Source organism: Dermacentor albipictus, chromosome 3 (genome assembly GCF_038994185.2).
Source record: "Dermacentor albipictus isolate Rhodes 1998 colony chromosome 3, USDA_Dalb.pri_finalv2, whole genome shotgun sequence".
NCBI classification, from domain to species: domain Eukaryota; kingdom Metazoa; phylum Arthropoda; class Arachnida; order Ixodida; family Ixodidae; genus Dermacentor; species Dermacentor albipictus.
The window spans coordinates 99,843,831-99,863,058 of record NC_091823.1 but is presented as its reverse complement, the minus strand read 5'-3'; the positions used below and the strand labels follow the sequence as shown (position 1 = coordinate 99,863,058).

The 19,228-nt window shown below is 46.3% G+C and overlaps 1 protein-coding gene across 2 annotated transcripts in view; it reads left to right on the top strand.

Moving 5' to 3' along the window:
* The window catches only part of LOC135901320 (ankyrin repeat and sterile alpha motif domain-containing protein 1B), a 122,795-nt gene extending 104,090 nt beyond the window's left edge, over positions 1–18,705 (top strand). For both annotated transcript variants that reach the window (XM_065431064.1, XM_065431065.1), the window contains 7 exons: positions 443–650; positions 798–916; positions 1,374–1,736; positions 4,340–4,537; positions 5,355–5,513; positions 5,614–5,751; positions 14,325–18,705. In XM_065431064.1, coding sequence (XP_065287136.1) covers positions 443–650; positions 798–916; positions 1,374–1,736; positions 4,340–4,537; positions 5,355–5,513; positions 5,614–5,751; positions 14,325–14,480 — 1,341 coding nt within the window. In that variant the 3' untranslated portion in view covers positions 14,481–18,705. The remainder of the gene's footprint in view (positions 1–442; positions 651–797; positions 917–1,373; positions 1,737–4,339; positions 4,538–5,354; positions 5,514–5,613; positions 5,752–14,324) is intronic.
* Positions 18,706–19,228: the final 523 nt, after the last annotated feature.

Here is a 19,228-nt window from a genome sequence, read left to right as displayed (position 1 = left end):
TAAATACAAAAACAAAGGTAGGAATAAGAGTTGTTTCAGTCTACCCTGCTCATTATCGCCCTTGTCCTTGTGGTGCTGTTTTGTTGTTTATAGGTTTCTAAGGTGCCGAATGATCATGTTGCAATAACTGAAACCAGATTTTTCTTTTGCCACATGTACTTGAATGTTCACGTGTTCAATAGTGATCCTATTTGTAAAATTGTTCCCACAATTGTTGCTTTTGCATTCATTGGTGCTCCTGTTTGCCTATGAAGCAGTAATGTTTCAGTTGCTTTGGGGGGTCATATCTCACAGCTAACAAATCTGAACTTTCATGTACCTTGTGTTCTAAAAATTAACAATACCATTATGAACTTCCACCATTCCTGATTTTTCCTGCTGCAATGTTGAAACATACAATTTTGTGCTAACTGCTCCCATCTTATATTTTGTCATGTTTCAGACACCACAGAAAGACGGTGAAGCTGTGGAAGAGACGCGGAGGCAACAAGAGCAGCCTGCAAGCCCCTTTGATGAAAATGCTGAGTGGGCAGAGATTGCAGACATCATGGCATCATTTGGGAGTGGCATTGCGAGGGAGTCCATTTTTGCAAGAGATATGGAGGAAGAGTTTGCTCGCACACTTACACGGCAGCACAAGAAGAAATCGGGCAAGTATTTATAAGGATTTACCAAAAATTTTTCTTTCTTTTCGGAAATGTGATCCAGATACTTTTGAATGTGTCTGCACAAGCAGTAGCAGTATCATGCCTGTGTGATTAAATTCGATAAACTTGTTTTCTGTTTCTTACATTTAGAACCGAATGGATCGACATCATCTTGCCCCGAAAGCATTGAACATTGGCTCCAAGATCTTGGCCTTCCAGAGTATGCCAACTTGCTTCTGGTGAACGGATATGATGATGTTCGGTTTCTGGTGAGAAATCTTTTGGTTAGCAGCAGTGCATGACTTTCAATGTGGTTTCAGTGTCGATCAGGCTAATTTTGTTTCTGCTTACTGCATGTTGCTAGAAAAATGAATCTGTAGGCTTTAAATGGAAACACATTTTCCTTAACAGAAACAACCTTCATCTGTTATTTCTGACAATTATAATAATGTACATCGTGCTTCAAGTTCCCAGGTTCAGTTGTTAGATCGTGGTAGTGCAATTTATGCATACTTGAAGTAAAGGGGATGGGGCCCAGAAAGTTGGGGCACGGGAAAGTAAAGAGGTATCACTAGTAGCAACATTCAAATTGTACACAACTAATCTATAACTACACGTTTGAGTGGGTCTGTTAACAGAGTTTTACTATATGTGTCAAGTGGATTTAGTTTTCTTCAAGGCCTTTTAAATTCATGACAATGTTATCACTTTCTTTGTATCCCTCAGGGAGGTGGGCTTGTGGAAGACCAGGACCTTCTAGACATGGGTGTGTCCAACGCTGAACACCGGCGGCTTATGGTTGAGTCGGCGGCACAGAAGCTTCCCTCAGTTCCTCGACTAGAACCTGGATCGGATCCGGGCTTGGATGCCTGGCTAGATTCTATTGGTCTTGGCTGCTACGCACAACGGTTTCGGGACAATGGGCTGGGCTCTCTGGACCGCTGCCGCCAGATTTGGGAACTCGAGCTGAACACTGTGTTAGAAATTAGCAAACTCGGACACCAGAAACGAATACTTGCATCGTTAGGTGAGCGGGCAAATAACAGCTACGCTGACCTTGATGAGTTGGACCTCGGTCTCTCTAAACTGGTAAGTCATAGCAGTAAGCAAGCTGCCTTTCTTTTTTAAAAAAAAATCAAGCATCTACTCATACAATGTTTGAAACACATTCCTTAGAAAATTTCTGTAATTATTGCAATAATAGTTGGTAATTTTGGTGACTCATGACAAAACTTGGCAAGTTGCCACAGCAATGTTCAAAGTGGCTTTGGTGGTCATACACAGCACTGTTGCATTCACTTCACAAGTGTGAGTACTTCGCAGAGGAATGAAAACAATAATGCGAAGATGGGGCACAGCTTGTCTGGTGTTTATGTGATTTGGAAACCTAACACTGCATCCTTTTCACTGTTGTGACATGTCATTGAGCTGCTCTACATTATGGTAGACATGTGCCAACAGCCAAACTTAACACTTTGTTGACATGAAAGTTGTCTTACCTGATTGTCACACACCTGCTGTTATAAAAAAAAATATCAATGGTTACTATTCAGCTTTGTCAGTTTCGTGTGTCAGTTATATTGAACCTTGCACAACATTAACACTTTGTATGTTGCTGAGTGCTTTGTCGTTTTCGTCATCCTAGTAATGCCGATGGCCATAAAGGTTTTTGGTGTTACCATAAACTGAAAAGATCTTCAAGCATTGCAGGTGCAGCTTTAGCTTCAGAGGTACTCAGAAGACTGTAGTGGCCACTCGACTCAGGAGACTAAATGACTTTATAGTGGCAGAGTATTCTTCAAATGCTTTCAGAAAAAGGAAACTTATTAACAAAGGAAAGAAGTACAAAGTTATCTTTTTTATATTTTCTGACTACAGTGATGTGCCTGTGTGAAGTTATTTTACTGTATTTCCACTCTTTCGTACCAGTTTTATGCAAGGAAAGTTATCAAAAGTTGACAGCTGTAGCCTGCCCTCTTTTGAGCACAACCAAGTTCTGCTCCCTTGACAAGCAATGCTGTAGCACCAAGAAGGTGTTGTTAAAATTTGTCTTGTTTGTGTGGGAATCTCAAGGCAATGCTGCTACCCATTGCTACTTCTCTTTTTCTTACTTGCCTAGTCTTGCCTCAGGGTAAGAATGAGCTTACTTTATACACTGAAAGCATTATCTACAAATTAAGATCTTTACTGTCCTCTGTTTTATAGTAGAAGTAAAATCTCGTTAATTCGAACTCAGTGTGCCGGAAATTTATTCGAATAAAATGGAGTTCGACCTATAGATGCTTTACCTATGTGGTACAGCATGCAAAACCAAGCAGACATTGGGCTCGCACTGAAAAAGTCTTATCTTTCCTCCATCAGCGCTCGACAAATGCCGGAAGAAGCCTAGGTAGTGCGATAAGATCGTGTTTCGTGCGTCGTTTGCTGTGAGTGTGAGGAAATGCATGCGAGACAAGAAATTTGGTCCTTGTTGCAATCGCATCTTAAAAATGTCTGTGGGCACAGGCATATATGAAATCTCTTAATTTGAATTGACGGATAGTAATTCAAACTGCTGTTTATTCCGGCAATGCCCCATGTATTTGCATAGGGAAAATACCACACAACCGATGTTTCAAACAAGATATCCCGCTCCCATGGTCCGTCCTTCGGACGAATCTGAACCAAAGACTAAGGTTTGACGCATCGCTAGCTAGCATAATGTCATGTGGCGCATTAATACTACAGTATTGGTTGTTTGTCTGATTGCGCTCTGTGTCACCAGGTGGCTGCACCGCACAGGCCATTCACGTTTGTGCATCATTTCATCTGGTAAAATGCCCAATCCGCTTGTGTTTACCCGAATATCGGATTTGCTAAATATCTGCAGTGCTTTGCCTTTCGGGTGAAACTGCGACCTTCTCTTTCTTTCTGCTCAGCTCAAGTCGGATGGGAAAGGAGGGCGTGTGCTGCTATTTTACCCGCTCATTAATTTTGCAGCACGCGACATTACGGTAGCTAGCGATGCATCGAACCTTTCCATTTGGCTCGGTTTTCTCCGAAAGGCAGCACATGGAAGTGGGAGATCGTGTTCAAAATATTGGTTGCATGGTATTTTCCCTACGCAAAACATAGGACATTCTTGCCAGAATAAACAGAGCAGTTTGAATAATCCGTCAATTTGAGTTAAGAAATTTGAAATTATCAAGATTTCATATATGCCTGTGACCACAAATGTTTTCGAAATGCGGTTGCGACAAATACCAAATTTCTTGCCTACTTATGCAAACAGCCAGAAATTCAGGCTTGCACTGTGCAAGCTTGTGCTGGTGCTATGCAGTTCACTCCTTCCATCGAGAGATTACCTTCTATCAGGAGTTTCACATTCAGACAACACGTGGACATGTAGGCATGCATTTCATGAACTTGCAGAACAAAGAGTGATGGAAATAAAGAGCAGAAAGCTCTTATTGTTTCAGCATTAACTCATCATTAGTTGCCATCACATCATGTCGGAAACAGGAACACTGCACTTGGACACTGCAGGTCCATTCTCCAGAGAACATTGTTTGTTGTAGGTCTAGGTGTTCATATGGGGAGGAGTTTGTTGCTGCATACTGTCACATTTTTCATATTGGATTTCACACTTCAGCTAATTACGTTTGACCTCAAACGCTATTACACTGCTTGCTGCATTGGTGCTTCCTCTGCAGAATATGGGCCTTCGGGAGCTTGGAGTAGAAGACGATGACAGGCTGGCACCAAGTAGTCTTCGCATTCGACCGCCAACGCAGCTGATGAGTGATCCTGGTCGGTCTCCTGCATCCCACAGTGCTGCCAGCACAGCAGCTGCCCAGTGGAGGCACGACCCAGAAATGCTCATCAATGGCTCTTGTGAATACACTGCACATGTAAGAAGCTTTCGTCGTTAGATTGTGATATTCCTGCAGTAAAAAGAAAAATTGGAAAGTGCAAGAGAGTCAGTATGCAGATGATTATTTCCAAAGGATCGCTTTCTGGGGTTGCAGTGACTTTTGGACCGTTTTGCATGACTTGACACTGAATTTGTTGGCATCTTTGGGCAGCAGTGACTTGCAAGGTGCCGAGCGTGCAGTCTTGGCAGTGTCGGGAGTGCTCTTACCCGAACGCCAACCACGCCCGAAAGCGTGGTTGGCTTCCCTTCGTAGCACCGATGTGAAGATATCGTCGACATGGCAGGAAACCGTATCTTCGTTGCAGACTCTCAAACGCAACAAAACGAACAAAAAAAAACAGATCAAATCTACTTTCTCCAATTGCCGGATAATTTTGGAAAATTCGCAACTCCTTCCGTCTGAGAAAAATTTATCGGCGAATGTACTTGTTTGCATAAAGAATTCTATTTCAACGTGCTGAAATTGCAATATAATGAAGCAAAATGCCGATTTTACCAACTTCATTATGTCGAGGTTTAACTGTAGTATAGGGAGTCGACACTGCAGTTGACATTATTATTAATTATTTATTGAAATGTCACCTAAATATATGCAAAGAAAAATTTTCACAAGGACTATGGCTTTGTATCAGTAAGGCAAACCCATTATTGCTTCTGTTTATGGAAGCAAAATGGGCTACAGTTAAGCAAACTCCTAACATTATTATAGAAGTGCTCAACATATGCTTATTCCTTGATTGGTATTGAACTATTGAACTAATGAGGTGTCAATGCATGCTTGCATGGCTTTGCAGTACCTTGGCTCGACACTTGTGAAGGAGCTGCAAGGAACAGAGTCGACTCGGCAATCAATCCACAAGCTCAAGACATCGACACGCAAAATGGGCAAAGTGCCCTGTGTGCTGCTGTCCGTGTCACACCGTGGAGTTAAGTTTGTCGATGCTGTAACAAAGGTGAGTGGATTCAGTGCCATAAAGAACTCTGCTACTAAATCTATGTTATAAAGTTGCAAGCAAACATTGATTCTTCTCTCTCTCGCCTTTTTTTCTTCAGCGCCCTGTGTGCGAACATGAGATTCGGAATATCCACTGTGCCTGCCAAGATGCTGAAGACCTGACTCACTTTGCCTACATTACAAAAGAGCACCAAACAAACCATCACTACTGTCACGTGTTCTGTGCTCAGACAATGGTGAGTGTTTGGCATAGCCACATCATGTTATGCCCACCCAGCTTAGGATCTAAAGCATGTATTCTCCATTTTATTCATAGCAGGCAGTGCTTTGAAAGCTAGAAAGAATTCCATTGCTCACATTTGCAACCAAAAAGTAGTGTGTCGCATATGAGAGAAATATGTAGTTATGCATCATCCGATTCGATTAGCATTGCCTCGTGCATTTACGTCACAAAATATGACAATGTTTAGACAGAAGCTGTTGCAGATCTTAATGTCTTTACTAGTAAATGGCCAGTGGCCACAGTGCACCGTTTGAACTCGCAACCAAAACATAGTATGCGTACTTCACATAATAAAAACACAAATGTGTGTAAATAATAAAATGTAATTTGAAATACTATTACATCAACGAGTTGTAGCTGTAATAGTCGACTTTCATGAATTAGACCCTGATGGGAGATATGAAATGGGACCTGGTGGGTCGAATTGAACAAGAGGCAAAAAAAAAAAAAAACACCCAAACACAACATTCCTTCATTTGGCAGTACTTAGCCGGTCCTAACACTTTCCCGAATTGAATGTGCACCCACTTTCTGCGTGTTCAAACCAGAAAACTAATGTCGAAATGGCATTAGAGCTCCTAAACAAACCGTTAACAAACCAACAACAAACCATTAAAAGAAGATCGTGCTCAGAATCAACCATTTCATTCAGATGAGTGTCTCGGTGGCCTGGTACCCATGCTAATAATTGAACTTGTGGGGCGGAGCTAGTGCACAAAATGTGTTCAAAACTGCCTAATTTGTAATCGAAGACCAAAAGCAGCGCGTCGTCGTTGTTACGCTGCGCGAGACGGTACGCGAATCGCCGTCGTGTGATGACGCTTGCTCTGACAGTAAGCTGTTGAGGACGCCGCGGACGCAACATCGCATCCGATTGCACCGGCCAAGTAATTTTCAAATCAATTTTATATTTAAAAAAAACGCGTTATGGCCGTGTAAATACTCGAATTACTCATATTGAGCCACCGTTCTCGCTTCCTATGGCAGGCCGAAAATAGGTGTTTTCGGCAGAAGATTGGCGTGTGATCGACAAATTATCTTCCGAAAGCCAGTTTTAAAATCTAAATAAGAAACGTTTGGGCTCAGGAATGAGCGGCGACCCTGACCGTTCGTTAGCATCGAAATTAACCGAAAAGTTCGCCAGCTTTTCTACAGTCAGTTTCGTTTCTGGAAGGGCACTGTGTCGCCATGGGTCGTGACGCCACGACACAGTATGAGGGAGCAGGACGCTGCGTCGTTTTGACACTCGCTCAGTCGCTTCGTATGCTGTTGCTCATTGTGACGGCCGATGTAGCAGCATGGTGGACGACCGAGCGAGCTGGAGCGGGTGTCAAAACGTCGCAATGCCCTGCTCCCTCGTCACGTCAGGAAACAGTATCGCCATGAGAAGCGATACCGAAACTGGCTGTAGAAAATCCGTTATATTCAATTATTTTTCGCGCTCTGATGCTTGCCACTATTTTTGGTAAGGTATAGAGCTCCAGGACCTTCACTTAACGGAAAAGAAATGAGTTGGTAATATCGTGTCAGTACCGCCTTAAAGGGACCCTGAAACGATTTTGACGATTTTCTACAAACGCAGAGTCGTTAGAGTAGGGCCTTCTGATCATTAATAAACGCATCTAAGTGCTCCGCGTAAAGCGTGTAATTTTTTATAAGGTTTTAAAAATGCACATCGCTGCCGATCGCAGCACACTGCGCGGCGGAATTTTAAGCCGCCCCTACCCATATGACGCAAATCACCCATATGACGTCAGTGGGGCGAGCCGATTGGCTGACCAGGGCGCGTGATCGATAATTTTTCCAACTTTATGGTAAACAAATGACGTTCGTAATAGTTGGAATGTTAGTTAATTTGTTTTTATAAAAAAGATAACATAAAGGAAATGCACAAGAACAATTTTTCGGTACACTTAAGCACTTCCGGCACACAAGTGTCGTCTGCTTGTGTTACAACGTGCTCCGTCTTTGACGAGAGCTCCGCCGTCAGTGTCGGTCTGTCTTTTCGCGAGCGCGATGATTCGACTTTGTTGCGTTAAAGACTGCAAGCGTAGCGACTGGCAATATGTCAAGCTGCGACATCGTGTCCCTCTGCAAGCCAGTAGATGAGCGGACTGGCTGCAGTGCATCGGACTGCCGCTATCCGATCGGCGCCAGGATTTGCGCGATTGCGGCCGTCACTTTACACCGGAAGATTACTAACGCAATAGCGTTTCGCGAGTCCGGTATTAGGGTAAACGCAAACGCAAGGGGACAGTGCCTGGCCGTGTCCCCTTGCGTGTCGTTTCATGGGATGAACAGAAGCGCAAATGTGAATGGTCTGCATGGTGCAGCCTCCTGGTGGCATAGAGCTCAACCAGACACAGTAGCAGTAATAAACTGTATTCTTTGCTGCTGGTGTAAATTTTTCGCAGGAGGGTAATCGTTAACACGTTGTTTTTGCAAATGTTTAAAATGTTTTACACTTGGTTAGAGCAATAGTAGCTCTTTCTGTGGCTGGTTAAGCTCTGCGCCATCGCGTGGCTGGACTGTAGAGACCGATCAGGGCAGCTCACGTACCTTGATCAGCTTGAGTTTGTCTCTACCGTTCCGTCGAAACGTTCAGCATGTGTGTGGTTGTCGGAATACCAGACACGTTCGGCGCTGCGACAGAATGCTCGCAACGCACGCTGCTTCGATAGCTCTCGCTTGGGGTCGACGGCCAAGCGGCTAGCGGAGATGTTTCGCGCGGGCGGGGGCGGTCTCAAAAACAACCGGAAGTGGACGATGTGACGTCGCATCGTGACGCAGAACCAGTCCCGACGCAGCCCCGATCGCTCGGCGAACGAGGAGGAAAAGCATGACTAAGGAGGAGGATAACTTGTAATCGCTTGTAGCTCCATTAATACGTAACGCTTCTCTTAAGTTGTGGTGCGAATGTTCTACTTTAGCTATACCCTACGCGTCTACAAAATTTGTCCGAACCGTTTCAGGGGCCCTTTAACACGAAATTAGTGTTGTGTGTATCACTACCATCCCTTTCAAAAAAAAAAAAAGTCCGTGGTACTGATATTACGGTAAATTTTTGTAGCTATCACACGTTACTGGGAGTTTTGTCAGGAAGAGCAAGAGCTCAATCTTTATTTGAAATGTAGTGGTAGGCATTGCGCCCCTCAAGTTTGCGCCATATTTCTCACTCGAAGAAACTCCGCCCTTGACAACAGTGACTTGTTTTTTTATTCAAGAAGAATATAATGCAATATTTAGCCTTATTTAATTTCCGCGTTTGTCCTTTGGGGATATTGATGTTACTATTTGAACGTAACTTCATTCTCTCCTTTCTATATTTAAGCATATAGTAGAAAATCCAAATGGTAAGGAAGGTCAGTTTTAAACGGCGCCATTCGGCGCTCTTCAGCAACTCTCGCGCTCTCGCTCCGAAAGACGAATCGAAACTCGGCGTCGCGAAACGGGCGCTATTCTCGTCGCGAACGGTACTAGTGGCGCCCTCTGCAGGAAGTTAAGAAAACTATGAAAACAACTGGATCGAGTGGGGGATCCCTGCGCGATGGCGTCATTTTTCCCCTTTCTTTTTTGTTTTCTTATCTTTATTTTCTATTGGCTTCTTTGATTTTCTTTATTTTGCGGGACTTTCCTTTTTCTTTCCTTTTTTTATGCGTAGCATGCTTTTTTGCTGCGTGTGGGAACGAATGTTCCGGTCGTTTGCCAGCTCGTTTGGTACGAAAGGAGCTGGCTTTAGTGACGCGGCTGTGGATGGCGGTCATTGGCGTTAGAAGGGCTGCACTCTGCGATCGCTTCCTAAGATAAGAAATGCCATCCATATCTCAAAAGCCGAGGGCGTGAATGGTTAGTGTCTTTTGTCCCCCGAGTAATTATGCCTGTGGCTGAACGTTTCATCGTGGTGCGTGTTGTACAAGCAGAGAGGGAAAAAAGGAGAAACTACTGGCTGCAAATTTGTCCTATAGCATGTCGTGCTTCCGATCAATTTTCAAAGATTACATGGGTCCTCTCAGACGCAGGATGATGAAATTCTGACATACATGGCTTAACAAGCTTAACGGCGAGCATATGTTCAACTTGAGAAGTGATGTTGCGCTCCCTTCGAATGGCGGTATGCTCACCTGCGTCAGATCGATGGTTGTAACGGAGGCGGACTGCTACAGCGATTCCGTTTTAGTCAGATTCAGGTGTATGTTACAGAATCTCGCGTGGTCAGAAATAAACCGAGCTCCCACTTATGGCGTCCCGCATGTCCGAGCAGCTTTAAAACATCCTCTATTATTTTTTTAAGCACTACTTTAGCGGACGTCACCTTACAGTCCCATGCAGAAACTTGCACCATATAGCCTTCTGCCGCTTTATTCTACATTGGTGTGTACATATTTTATTGCAATGCACGCGCTTGCAACCTTCTGTGGCATTGAAGGGAAAGCTACGGAGCCAACGCGCTTACGAGAAAGAACAGAACGCTCCTGGAAAAAAAAAAAAAAGGTGCCCCTTTCTCGTCCGCGTTAGTTTAAGCTGGGCAAGAGAAAACGTAGGCGCTGTATTTACAAGAGCAAAATAAGAATAGACAACTGAGTTTAAAATGCGACTTTGCTGCCTTTCTCTACCTGTGTGAGAAAACTTCAAAAGCGTCTCACATGGCCTGCTGCGCTATTCAGTATTCTTATATAGGAAAATAAAGCACTGCTGGACTACTTGGTGTAGTGGTAACCATAAGTACACGTGCTCTGTACTCGTAGCTTACTTGAGGCGCAAGAACGCCGTCGCCGTTGTCGTGCTGTCCCGCTGGACGGCGCAGTGTCCAGCTATAGTGGACTGTACATTTTCGGTGCCGCGGAACTGGTGATTGTATCGGTTAGGGTATCAGTGAGGGGACAGGCTCCTCCAGCCAGTCTCCTCCTCACTGGTATAGTGGAGCTCCAACCAGTGAGTGGCGGCTGAAATGGCTAGTCCACTAAGTGAACACTTAAATACGCGGCGTTCGCATTTTGATGACGGCGACAAGCAAGGAGGATCGTGTACTTATATTTACGCGCACGTTAAAGAACACCTGGTGGTTTAAAACTAACCCGGAGACCTCAACTGCGGCATTCCTCAAACCCGCCGAGGGCGTTTCGGTACGTTATGAATTCCGTGATTCAAAATACTTCGTAGCTGATGAGCAGCTCGACCGTCAGCGTAAAGCGGGTACTTTTTTTACGCTAATTGATTAGGCTGTTATAGTATGAACGGTAAACGCGACTGAATAATTCTAGCGATCAAGTCTAAGCGAAAGACGTCGCCGCTAAGCCTCATCAATGCCTTGTGTCCTATTGTGTCGGTGCCAGCTGCGCCCTCGCTGGCGTATTCGCGCAGCGGCTCCCGCGGAGGTCACACCACAGCTGTTTACGCCAACGGTGTGGAGCGGTGACGCTGTGCCGAAGTGTTCTGTAGCGATTTATTTGCTCGTATGTTTGCACATAGCATGTGTCGAGTGCGCGATTTCTCTTTCATCATACGCAACTGTGCATTGGAGACAGTATATATACACATATACTGCTGGTTGTATTTTTTAATCCGCAGGGTATACTGCGTCAAAAATATACATTTCCATCTTTTGTAAACTGCAGCCGCTGCAGGTACACTCAGAAGGGTCGAATTTTAGCAGAAAGTATGTTTGAAACATTTGTCTGCAAGGTTCGCTATGTGATGTAGCACAGTAAAGAGTTGCTGGTGCAGTCAGGCCTCGTTTCATTTTTTATCGCCCGTAGAATCCTAAATAAAGCATGTATAGCCCGCACCGATATATATACCGCACCGTTCGAAATTTCAGCATAAACATGCATAGTCCGCAGACTACAGTCCGGAAAAAGGCGATACTATGGTCACAGTCACAACTTAAGATGTTGAAAGCAGAGTACATGCGTTGTGCACTCCCATAAGATAGGCCGCCGAACGTGCGAATGCGACGTTTAAACATGTGTAATCCGCGCGCTGAAGTCATATCAAAGCGACATCCCCAGCGGTGTAGTAACTGGACGGAACTTGCTGTTGACTTTTTAGTTGCAGTCTGGGTCGCTTTCAGAACTCGATTCGGAATGCAAGAACAGCTTTTTGTCGCTGTAGAAGCCGTGGTTGTTCGTCGTCTATCCGAAAACTATCCGAAAACTCTATAGACCATGGCTCTTGCTTGCAAAAATTTATGAATGTATGCACCAGCTGGTTTCCTTCTGTTCATTCAATCCATATTCATGTTTTATTCGGGTCCTTTTTTTTTTTCGAAGAATTCTGTGGCTCGAGCCAGGCACCTTGCGGTAGGTAGGTTCCTGCAAACTTCCATAAGAAGTCGCTATCAGACGAGTTCCCTTTGGGTCCTTGGCCTAATGCAAACAGCGCAGCCTTGATTACAAATGCCGCTATAACATCTCTACAAGACGCTGGGCTAGACGCAAGGCTTAGAGATGCCATAACTGTATACGCACTTTCCCCTCACATAATTCATCAGCCCTTTTCCTCCCCGTCCCTTTCCCCCAGTGTAGATAGAGTAGCAGACCGTAAAGTAGCAGGCCAGAGCAAGCTGTAGCTCAGGCCGACTTTCTCTCTTTCTGTCTCGCCTTGTTTCGGGCCTCTTCAATAAAAAAGGAAATTGAAGTGCCCGATGGTTCATCGATGTCAATGTTACTTCGTCATTGTAGTGTAATCAGACTGTCGCCATTCAATCGTGATTATGCCGTCCTTATCAAGCCACCGTAGTCAAACAGTCGCTTTCGGGCCTCCATTGCCAGACCGCCGTCATAATGTCGCCGTATTCGTGCCGTCATCGTCACTCCAGCTTCATCGTCCGACTCTGGTCGTGCCGTCGTCGTCATACAGGTTTTCTAATACGGCCATCCTCACGCCATTGTCATCGTACACTCGTTGTCATCCCATGTCCTCGATGCCGTTGTCTTAGTCGTCGTAGTCATTCAGTCGTCATTCATTCGTTGTTACACCATCGCCTTTGCGGTCGTTGCAGCGTGATCATTGTAACTTCGACATCCGGCTCTCGTCATCCCGTCTTCGTCAAGCCATTGCCGTCAGGCTGTCGTTTCACCATCGTTCTCACGTCGTCATCGTTATAACACCTTCGTCGATCCACTGACGTCAGTCCCTGTTCGTCATTCTATCGTAATCGTGAGGCCGTCATTCAGTCGTGATATATGCGTTGTCGTGCCATCCTTGTCACACAGGCGCTATCATGCATGCTGTCTTGGTTGCGCCGTCGTCGTAATTCCCGCTTCTTCATTCGGTTGTCGTCGTGCCGTCGTCCTTATCTCATGTCTTTATGACGTCATCGCCACGTGGTCGTCTTTATGCCGTCGTCATAATTTGAGAATCGACGTCACGTTGAGACGTCGTCGTTGTACGTCTTTGTCGTTCAGTCGATATCATATACCTTCGTCACTACATCGTCACTGCGGCGGTGACAGTCGTCGTAATGCCTCCGTGATCATGGGCGAGCTTGGTAAGCGAGTGCCGTCGGAGTTTGTGGCATATAGCCGAAGCAAAGAAAGTCTTGAGTTACCACTACATGTGTTAAATGAACGTGACTTCTGGAATATGGTGCGTCACTACACTGCTCGTCTGCTGTTCGCATTACCTTCGACAGTCACCGTGCGATAAGTTCTGCTGCAATTTTTACTCTCTGTTGCTTGCCATGCAAGTCATACTAGCAGAATATATGCGCAGGCAATACTGACATGCTTAAATCGCATGCTATCCTAAAATACCAAGTCCTATATGGTTGTTGAAATATGATCATAACATTCATTTGCAAGAAGGCATTGTTTGACTGTTGTTGGACTACCTGTTTGACGATTGCGAAACATTATAAAACGCGGTGCAGCTGCTCTTCCGGAGTAACCGCTTGTCTGGGAAATGAATCTTTCTTGTCAGCAAGAACTTTATCTAGCGAGTGGAATTATGAGCCAAAGGTAATATTTGCGTTCTACACTGCCGCTTAGTCGACGCCGCATTTCGATATCGTGCTTTGGTTCCAAAGCTGGAAATACTAGTTTACTTATTCGGCGTGAGCTTTCGCGACTGAGTCAACCGTGATCGGGCCCCTGACAATGGCAGCTGTGGTTTTATGGGAGGTTCAATAAAATATTTGCTGGTCTTATAATGCTGACATTTATAAAAATAACACCAGGAAGAAAAAAATGGATGTAATTAGAGAGAACCATGCTACGCGAAAGGAGCAACCGAAGTAAAATGCCGTTATTTAAGTTGGAACGTAGCAGACGGCAAAGGCGAGTTCCCCAGCTGACGTCACCGGAGCGCCGTTAGCAGTGCCGCCTTCGGTCGCGCACGAGGCCAGTACTGGAAGACGAACGGGAATCAAATTGCCCTCCTGTTAGTTTTGAATTGACGCGACGACCATAGTCCTCTTGTGTGTTTTGACTGCGCCGCTGTATCAGCTAACGCGTTTTCCCCGTGAATTGACGATTTTCCCTACCCGACCCCTTCCCATTTTCCCTTTGTTTATTCGCATCTCCGCAGGAGCTGGCCACTGAGATCATTCTGACGCTGGGCCAGGCGTTCGAGGTGGCCTACCAGCTCGCTCTGCGTGGTCAGAGCGGCAACGGCACTGCAGCGTCGGGTGGACACCAGGACTCGTGCCAGCGGCTACCGCAGACCAACTCTCACCGGACATGACAGTTGTCAACGAGGTTCTGAGCTGTACAGAACCTCACATCAGACGCTGTCGCACGTCATTGTTCCACCATCGTTGCACCTTAACGGCACGCTCGAGGTAGCGGCCGCGTCGTCTTGTTCCCATACCGCCGCACTTCCGGACGGCGAACAAAGCGCGGACAACCGAACAAAGGGTGAAGACGGCCTGGAGACTCTCGTTTTTCGTCTCAGTGTGATCGCAGCCCGCTTGTAAAAAAGAAAACGAGAACCGCGCACAGGCGCGAGCCTTTCCTTCAAATACCGTGTCTTGTGCATGTATCAAAAGAGCCCTGCTTCTTAGCGGTCACGTGAACGTGGCCGTTCCTTGCGTGGACTGATAGACTATAACGCCGTGGTGCTTGGGAGAGCCAGTGACGACAGCTCGGTGGGCAAAGAGCAGCCCCTCGCCGCAACAGCGGACTTGCGTGTCGGATTTGTGTGTCGACTGCCATGGCGTCAGGACACGACGGACGGGCGAAAAACAAAATGGAATGTCAGCGGTTTGTGTGAAGATTTAGTGATCGGTTTTGTTCCTAGGCGCTGGTAAGGGAGGAGTGACGATGTCATGTTTTAGCGCCGTCCGACCTGCGCGCATCGTTGGGAGTTTTTTGTTCGCCTGTTGTTAACGGAACCACTTCTGCGTGGCTGGTGAGAGTGGCGCTGCGGTTCACCGCTGCGGCTGCCCTCGATGCGGGTCTGCCACCGGCGTGCCCTCTTGGAAGCGGCAGCGCCTGTTTGTGGACCACGTCATGCTTTCGGTTCGAAGTGTGGGGAAGTGTGGGGCCGGGCGGCCCCGAGATAACGAGATAACGGCAGCTTTGCCCGAGTCATGACATCTGGCGACGTGGCGACGACGAATTCCGGCTACGTGAAACTTGTGGGGCTTCGCCGGAGAAATCATCTACCGTTTGTTTAGATATAACTAGAACGCGCGCGGCAGTCACCCTACCTGGGCGGGATGATTTCGGGTCACGGTGGTGGCGATTGACGGCAGAAAACAGCTGCTGGAATGCAGTGGCTCATGCCAAGGGACCTGTAAGCTGTACCGCTAGTACTACAGCTCGTGTGGTCTGTAGAACACTCCCCGTTGTAACTATAGGGGGTAAGCGATGGGAGGAAGGGGAGGGGGGCAAGCAAAGAACCTCGACACAGGATCGATACAGATACAGCTGACATCGTCACTATTGGCGATACTCGGGGGCTGACCGAAAAAGGTCATCGCTCCGCTGTCATTTTACCTGTCGCATTAATTTCGCGAAGCGCATATAGGGTTTGTCTCCCCGATTTAATTAAGCCTCATTATTATTATGTCCAAAAGATTCCACAGGTGTCTTGGCCTCTCCAGCTTCTTTGCGATGGTTTATAACTGTTACCGCTTCCGCGACCATATTTCTTCAGCCTTTCATTTATGTGAAGCTAGTGAACTATTGGTTGCACTTTTGTTCGACAGGCTGCATCCTTGAAGACATTTAGTCCGGTCTTTCGCTTCGCCCCCCCCCCCCTCCCCCGCTCCTTCTCCCCTGTACTCGGGAGTGCTTTCTCGGACCACCAGAAGTTTCTACATCCCTGGAAAATTAGCGTTTGCATTTTATGACGTAGCACACCAACGTGGGTGTCTGCCGCGACCAGATGTAGCACGCGGTGCCACAATAAGCGTGCGATTGGCGGTCGGCCCAAATCCAGCTCGTAGTTCGCTAAATGAATGCGGCCTCTGATGAGCAGCGTCGCGCCAAATGTTTATACGTGAAAGCGCTTACGTAGGTAATATATCAGAGCTTGAAGCGTGGCGTTCTGCTGTTTCGTGCTTAAACGAATCTGTGATGTATTTTTTCTAAAGCAGGTTGTGTATGCGAAGCGCAAGTGGTCGATGGTGTCCCTCTTTCCGATCGTCCGGAACCTCCCTTCCCCGTATTCTTTTTTTTATCTTTAGAGATTAGTGCACTTGCGCTGACGTTGTTGCGGGCAGCCCACGCTCAAGTTTATGGTGCCACGTTGTCCCCTAGCGAAGGTGCGCTGCACTAACCGGTCGCTTTGTAGAGGCGCCTGCAACACCGTTTGGTGGGGGTTGTGTCGTGTATACCGTTAAGTTTTACGTATTAAGTCTCGCTAGTTCCGCGTGGAGTCTGTGTGAATCAACCGCACGCTGGTTGCATCATAAGTATACGATGACCGTACATATAGCGTAGACGCTTGCTCCGCCACGCACCGAGTGATCACTGCCGCGGTATACTTAGCCGCTTCGGGCAAAAAACAAAGCTGAGATACAGGATGCATTAATAAGTACGGGCGATCATCATCGATGTTAAAGCATTGAAGCTAGAAAGTCTGAATCATCCTGCTATTAGTCGTCTTAAACTTTGCACTTGCATCCGAAGGGCGAAGCTTGTAGATCTGGTTAGACGCCGCGGTACCACGTGATCTTCGTTACCGGTTGTTCACCAGCGGTAGTGATGCACGGGCCTACTAATACGGACTGCAGCGGTGGTTAAGCGCTGTATTAATATCGCTGCGAGGTTTTTTTTCCTTTCCCGCGCTAGACGTCCTTGCGTTTTTAGTATACGTCAGGGCCGACCCGTGCAGGCCCCCTTAAAGAGACATTGAGAACTGGTGCTCGCACGAACAGTGCCAAGTTGCAGCTATACGACGCCGCCGCTTTTCTTTCCCACTCGCTGGAAGAGCGCAGGTTTTTATGTATACTACAAGGCGAGATGCCCCGGCCACCTCGACGGCCGTGTTGGCTTACGCAAACGCAAACGAGAAGCGCGTGACGTTCCAGCTAGGTTTCTGACGTTGCGAAACAACTTCGTGAACTTTGTGCGCGAGCCGTTTTACTTGTTCGCGAGAAAGACGGGAAAACTGCGAGACTACGTAGGTGATAAGCCGCATTTTTTGTATAGCGCAGAGCTCGTTTCTCCGAACGGCTTACTGACTTGCTGCGTGACAGCGCATTGCATGTCGAAACGATCAATCTTGCCGAAGCAGTCAAGGCTGGTTTCCATAGAACTCTCCGCGCTTGTGATGATATATGCGTTTATACGGTGCAGTGGTCAGGTATGGCCGAAGAAGGCGAACTCTTCGAGCTTTTCTAACGCAATGAGCCGTCGGGTGAGGTGATTGTCCGTATGGAAAGTTTATTTGTATATTAACTATGGTTTGTTTGTCAGTAGGCACTGCGTCAGTTTGATCAGCGGTATATCAGTGCGGGAACTGACGAACATAAATCGGCCGCAACACCCGGGTAATTTTCGCATCATCGCGTCGCTTGTTCGCGCCGATCATCCCCCATGTCCTCAGTTGTTCGACCAACGGCGCGTTTTCTTTCTTTTTTTTTTTTAATGAGCCGTTCTGGCGAAATTTACCTTCTGCCGCGCTAGGCAATTTCCGAAGTTATCCGTACGAACGCGTGCTAGAAGCCATCGCTGATTTCTACATTTTCGCCGATGTCCTTTCCGAGAGCGGCAACGAACAAGCGAACGCTTGTCGAAAGTACTTGTATAGCGTGGCTCATGTAATCGTGTTGTGTAGCTAATTTTAGGTGTACAGCTTGCAACGGTCGCTCGAGGGGGAGATGAGATTTCTGTACGTTTTCTTTTTTTCCTGGCCAACAACTGACAGCAGAGATTGAAGTTTCGAAGGATGTTTTGAGAACCTTTTTTCTTATTTTGAATTGCAAGTGTACTAGATAGCCGCGCCGGTTTCATACCGGTGATGAAGAAACGACGTAGGGTTGTTCTCTATTACGAATGGACCGCCCCCTTTTGCGGGCTTTGTATATTTCTCCGGGCTGGGTTTGGGCCGTTGTTTCTGCACGTGGCATTTCGCTTTCAAGCCGTGTGTGCGACACTCGCTGTGAAAAAAAAAAAAATGTTTGTACGCAAGGACTTTAAGTGCGGCGTTCATAGAAATATCTGCGGCCACCCCTAGTCAGCCCTTGGCGCCCGGCGTTAATTTTTCCTCCCATGTTTTTAAAGACAAGGCGACGTGGTCGCTACTCGACGTGTACGATATTCTACTTATACATATTATACACATGCATACATATATAAATAAATATATATATATACACATTATACATATTAAGATATACTTGCACGCGCTGCAAAGTGACTGGCGCGTTATGTGATGTATAGCGTCATTTTTTTTTCTTTTTAAGACTTGTATACTGTAAGAATAAAGTGACACGTGATTCGTGAAGTTGGACTGCTGAGCTGTGTACGTGTGCTTCTTCCGTCTCGCACTTAAAAAAAACAATGTGCTTACGTGCAGTTGCCGATTGTCGCTGTCGGAGCAAAGATATATAGAATTGGATAGCTTCCTTTAAGGATGATTTGTTTCTCAACCTAAATTCATTGACGCTTGTTGAAGGCGCTGGGAAAAAAGCACCACTAGCTCAGTTCCGACTTTCGATGAAACATTTGCTGATATATTTTTCACGCATTTAGCCAGAAAAGACGCTTGATTATGATCATTACAAATGAATTGGGGCCATTCTAGGACTCGGGCCTGCCAGATCATAACTGAGCAGAGTCTCAATAAAGTTGTTACCACCACCATTCAGCATTAAGAAATGAAGGATGCACCTTCATTTTCCTGAATTCTGCATTAAAGCTTCAGCACCGGCACCAAGGTGTGACGTCACCGATGTTTTTTTAAGTACTTTTTTCATCTTTGTGCCGTACCGTGGCAAGAAAGAACGGGATCCGCTAAGTTAAGCCTTCTGTTCCTTTCGA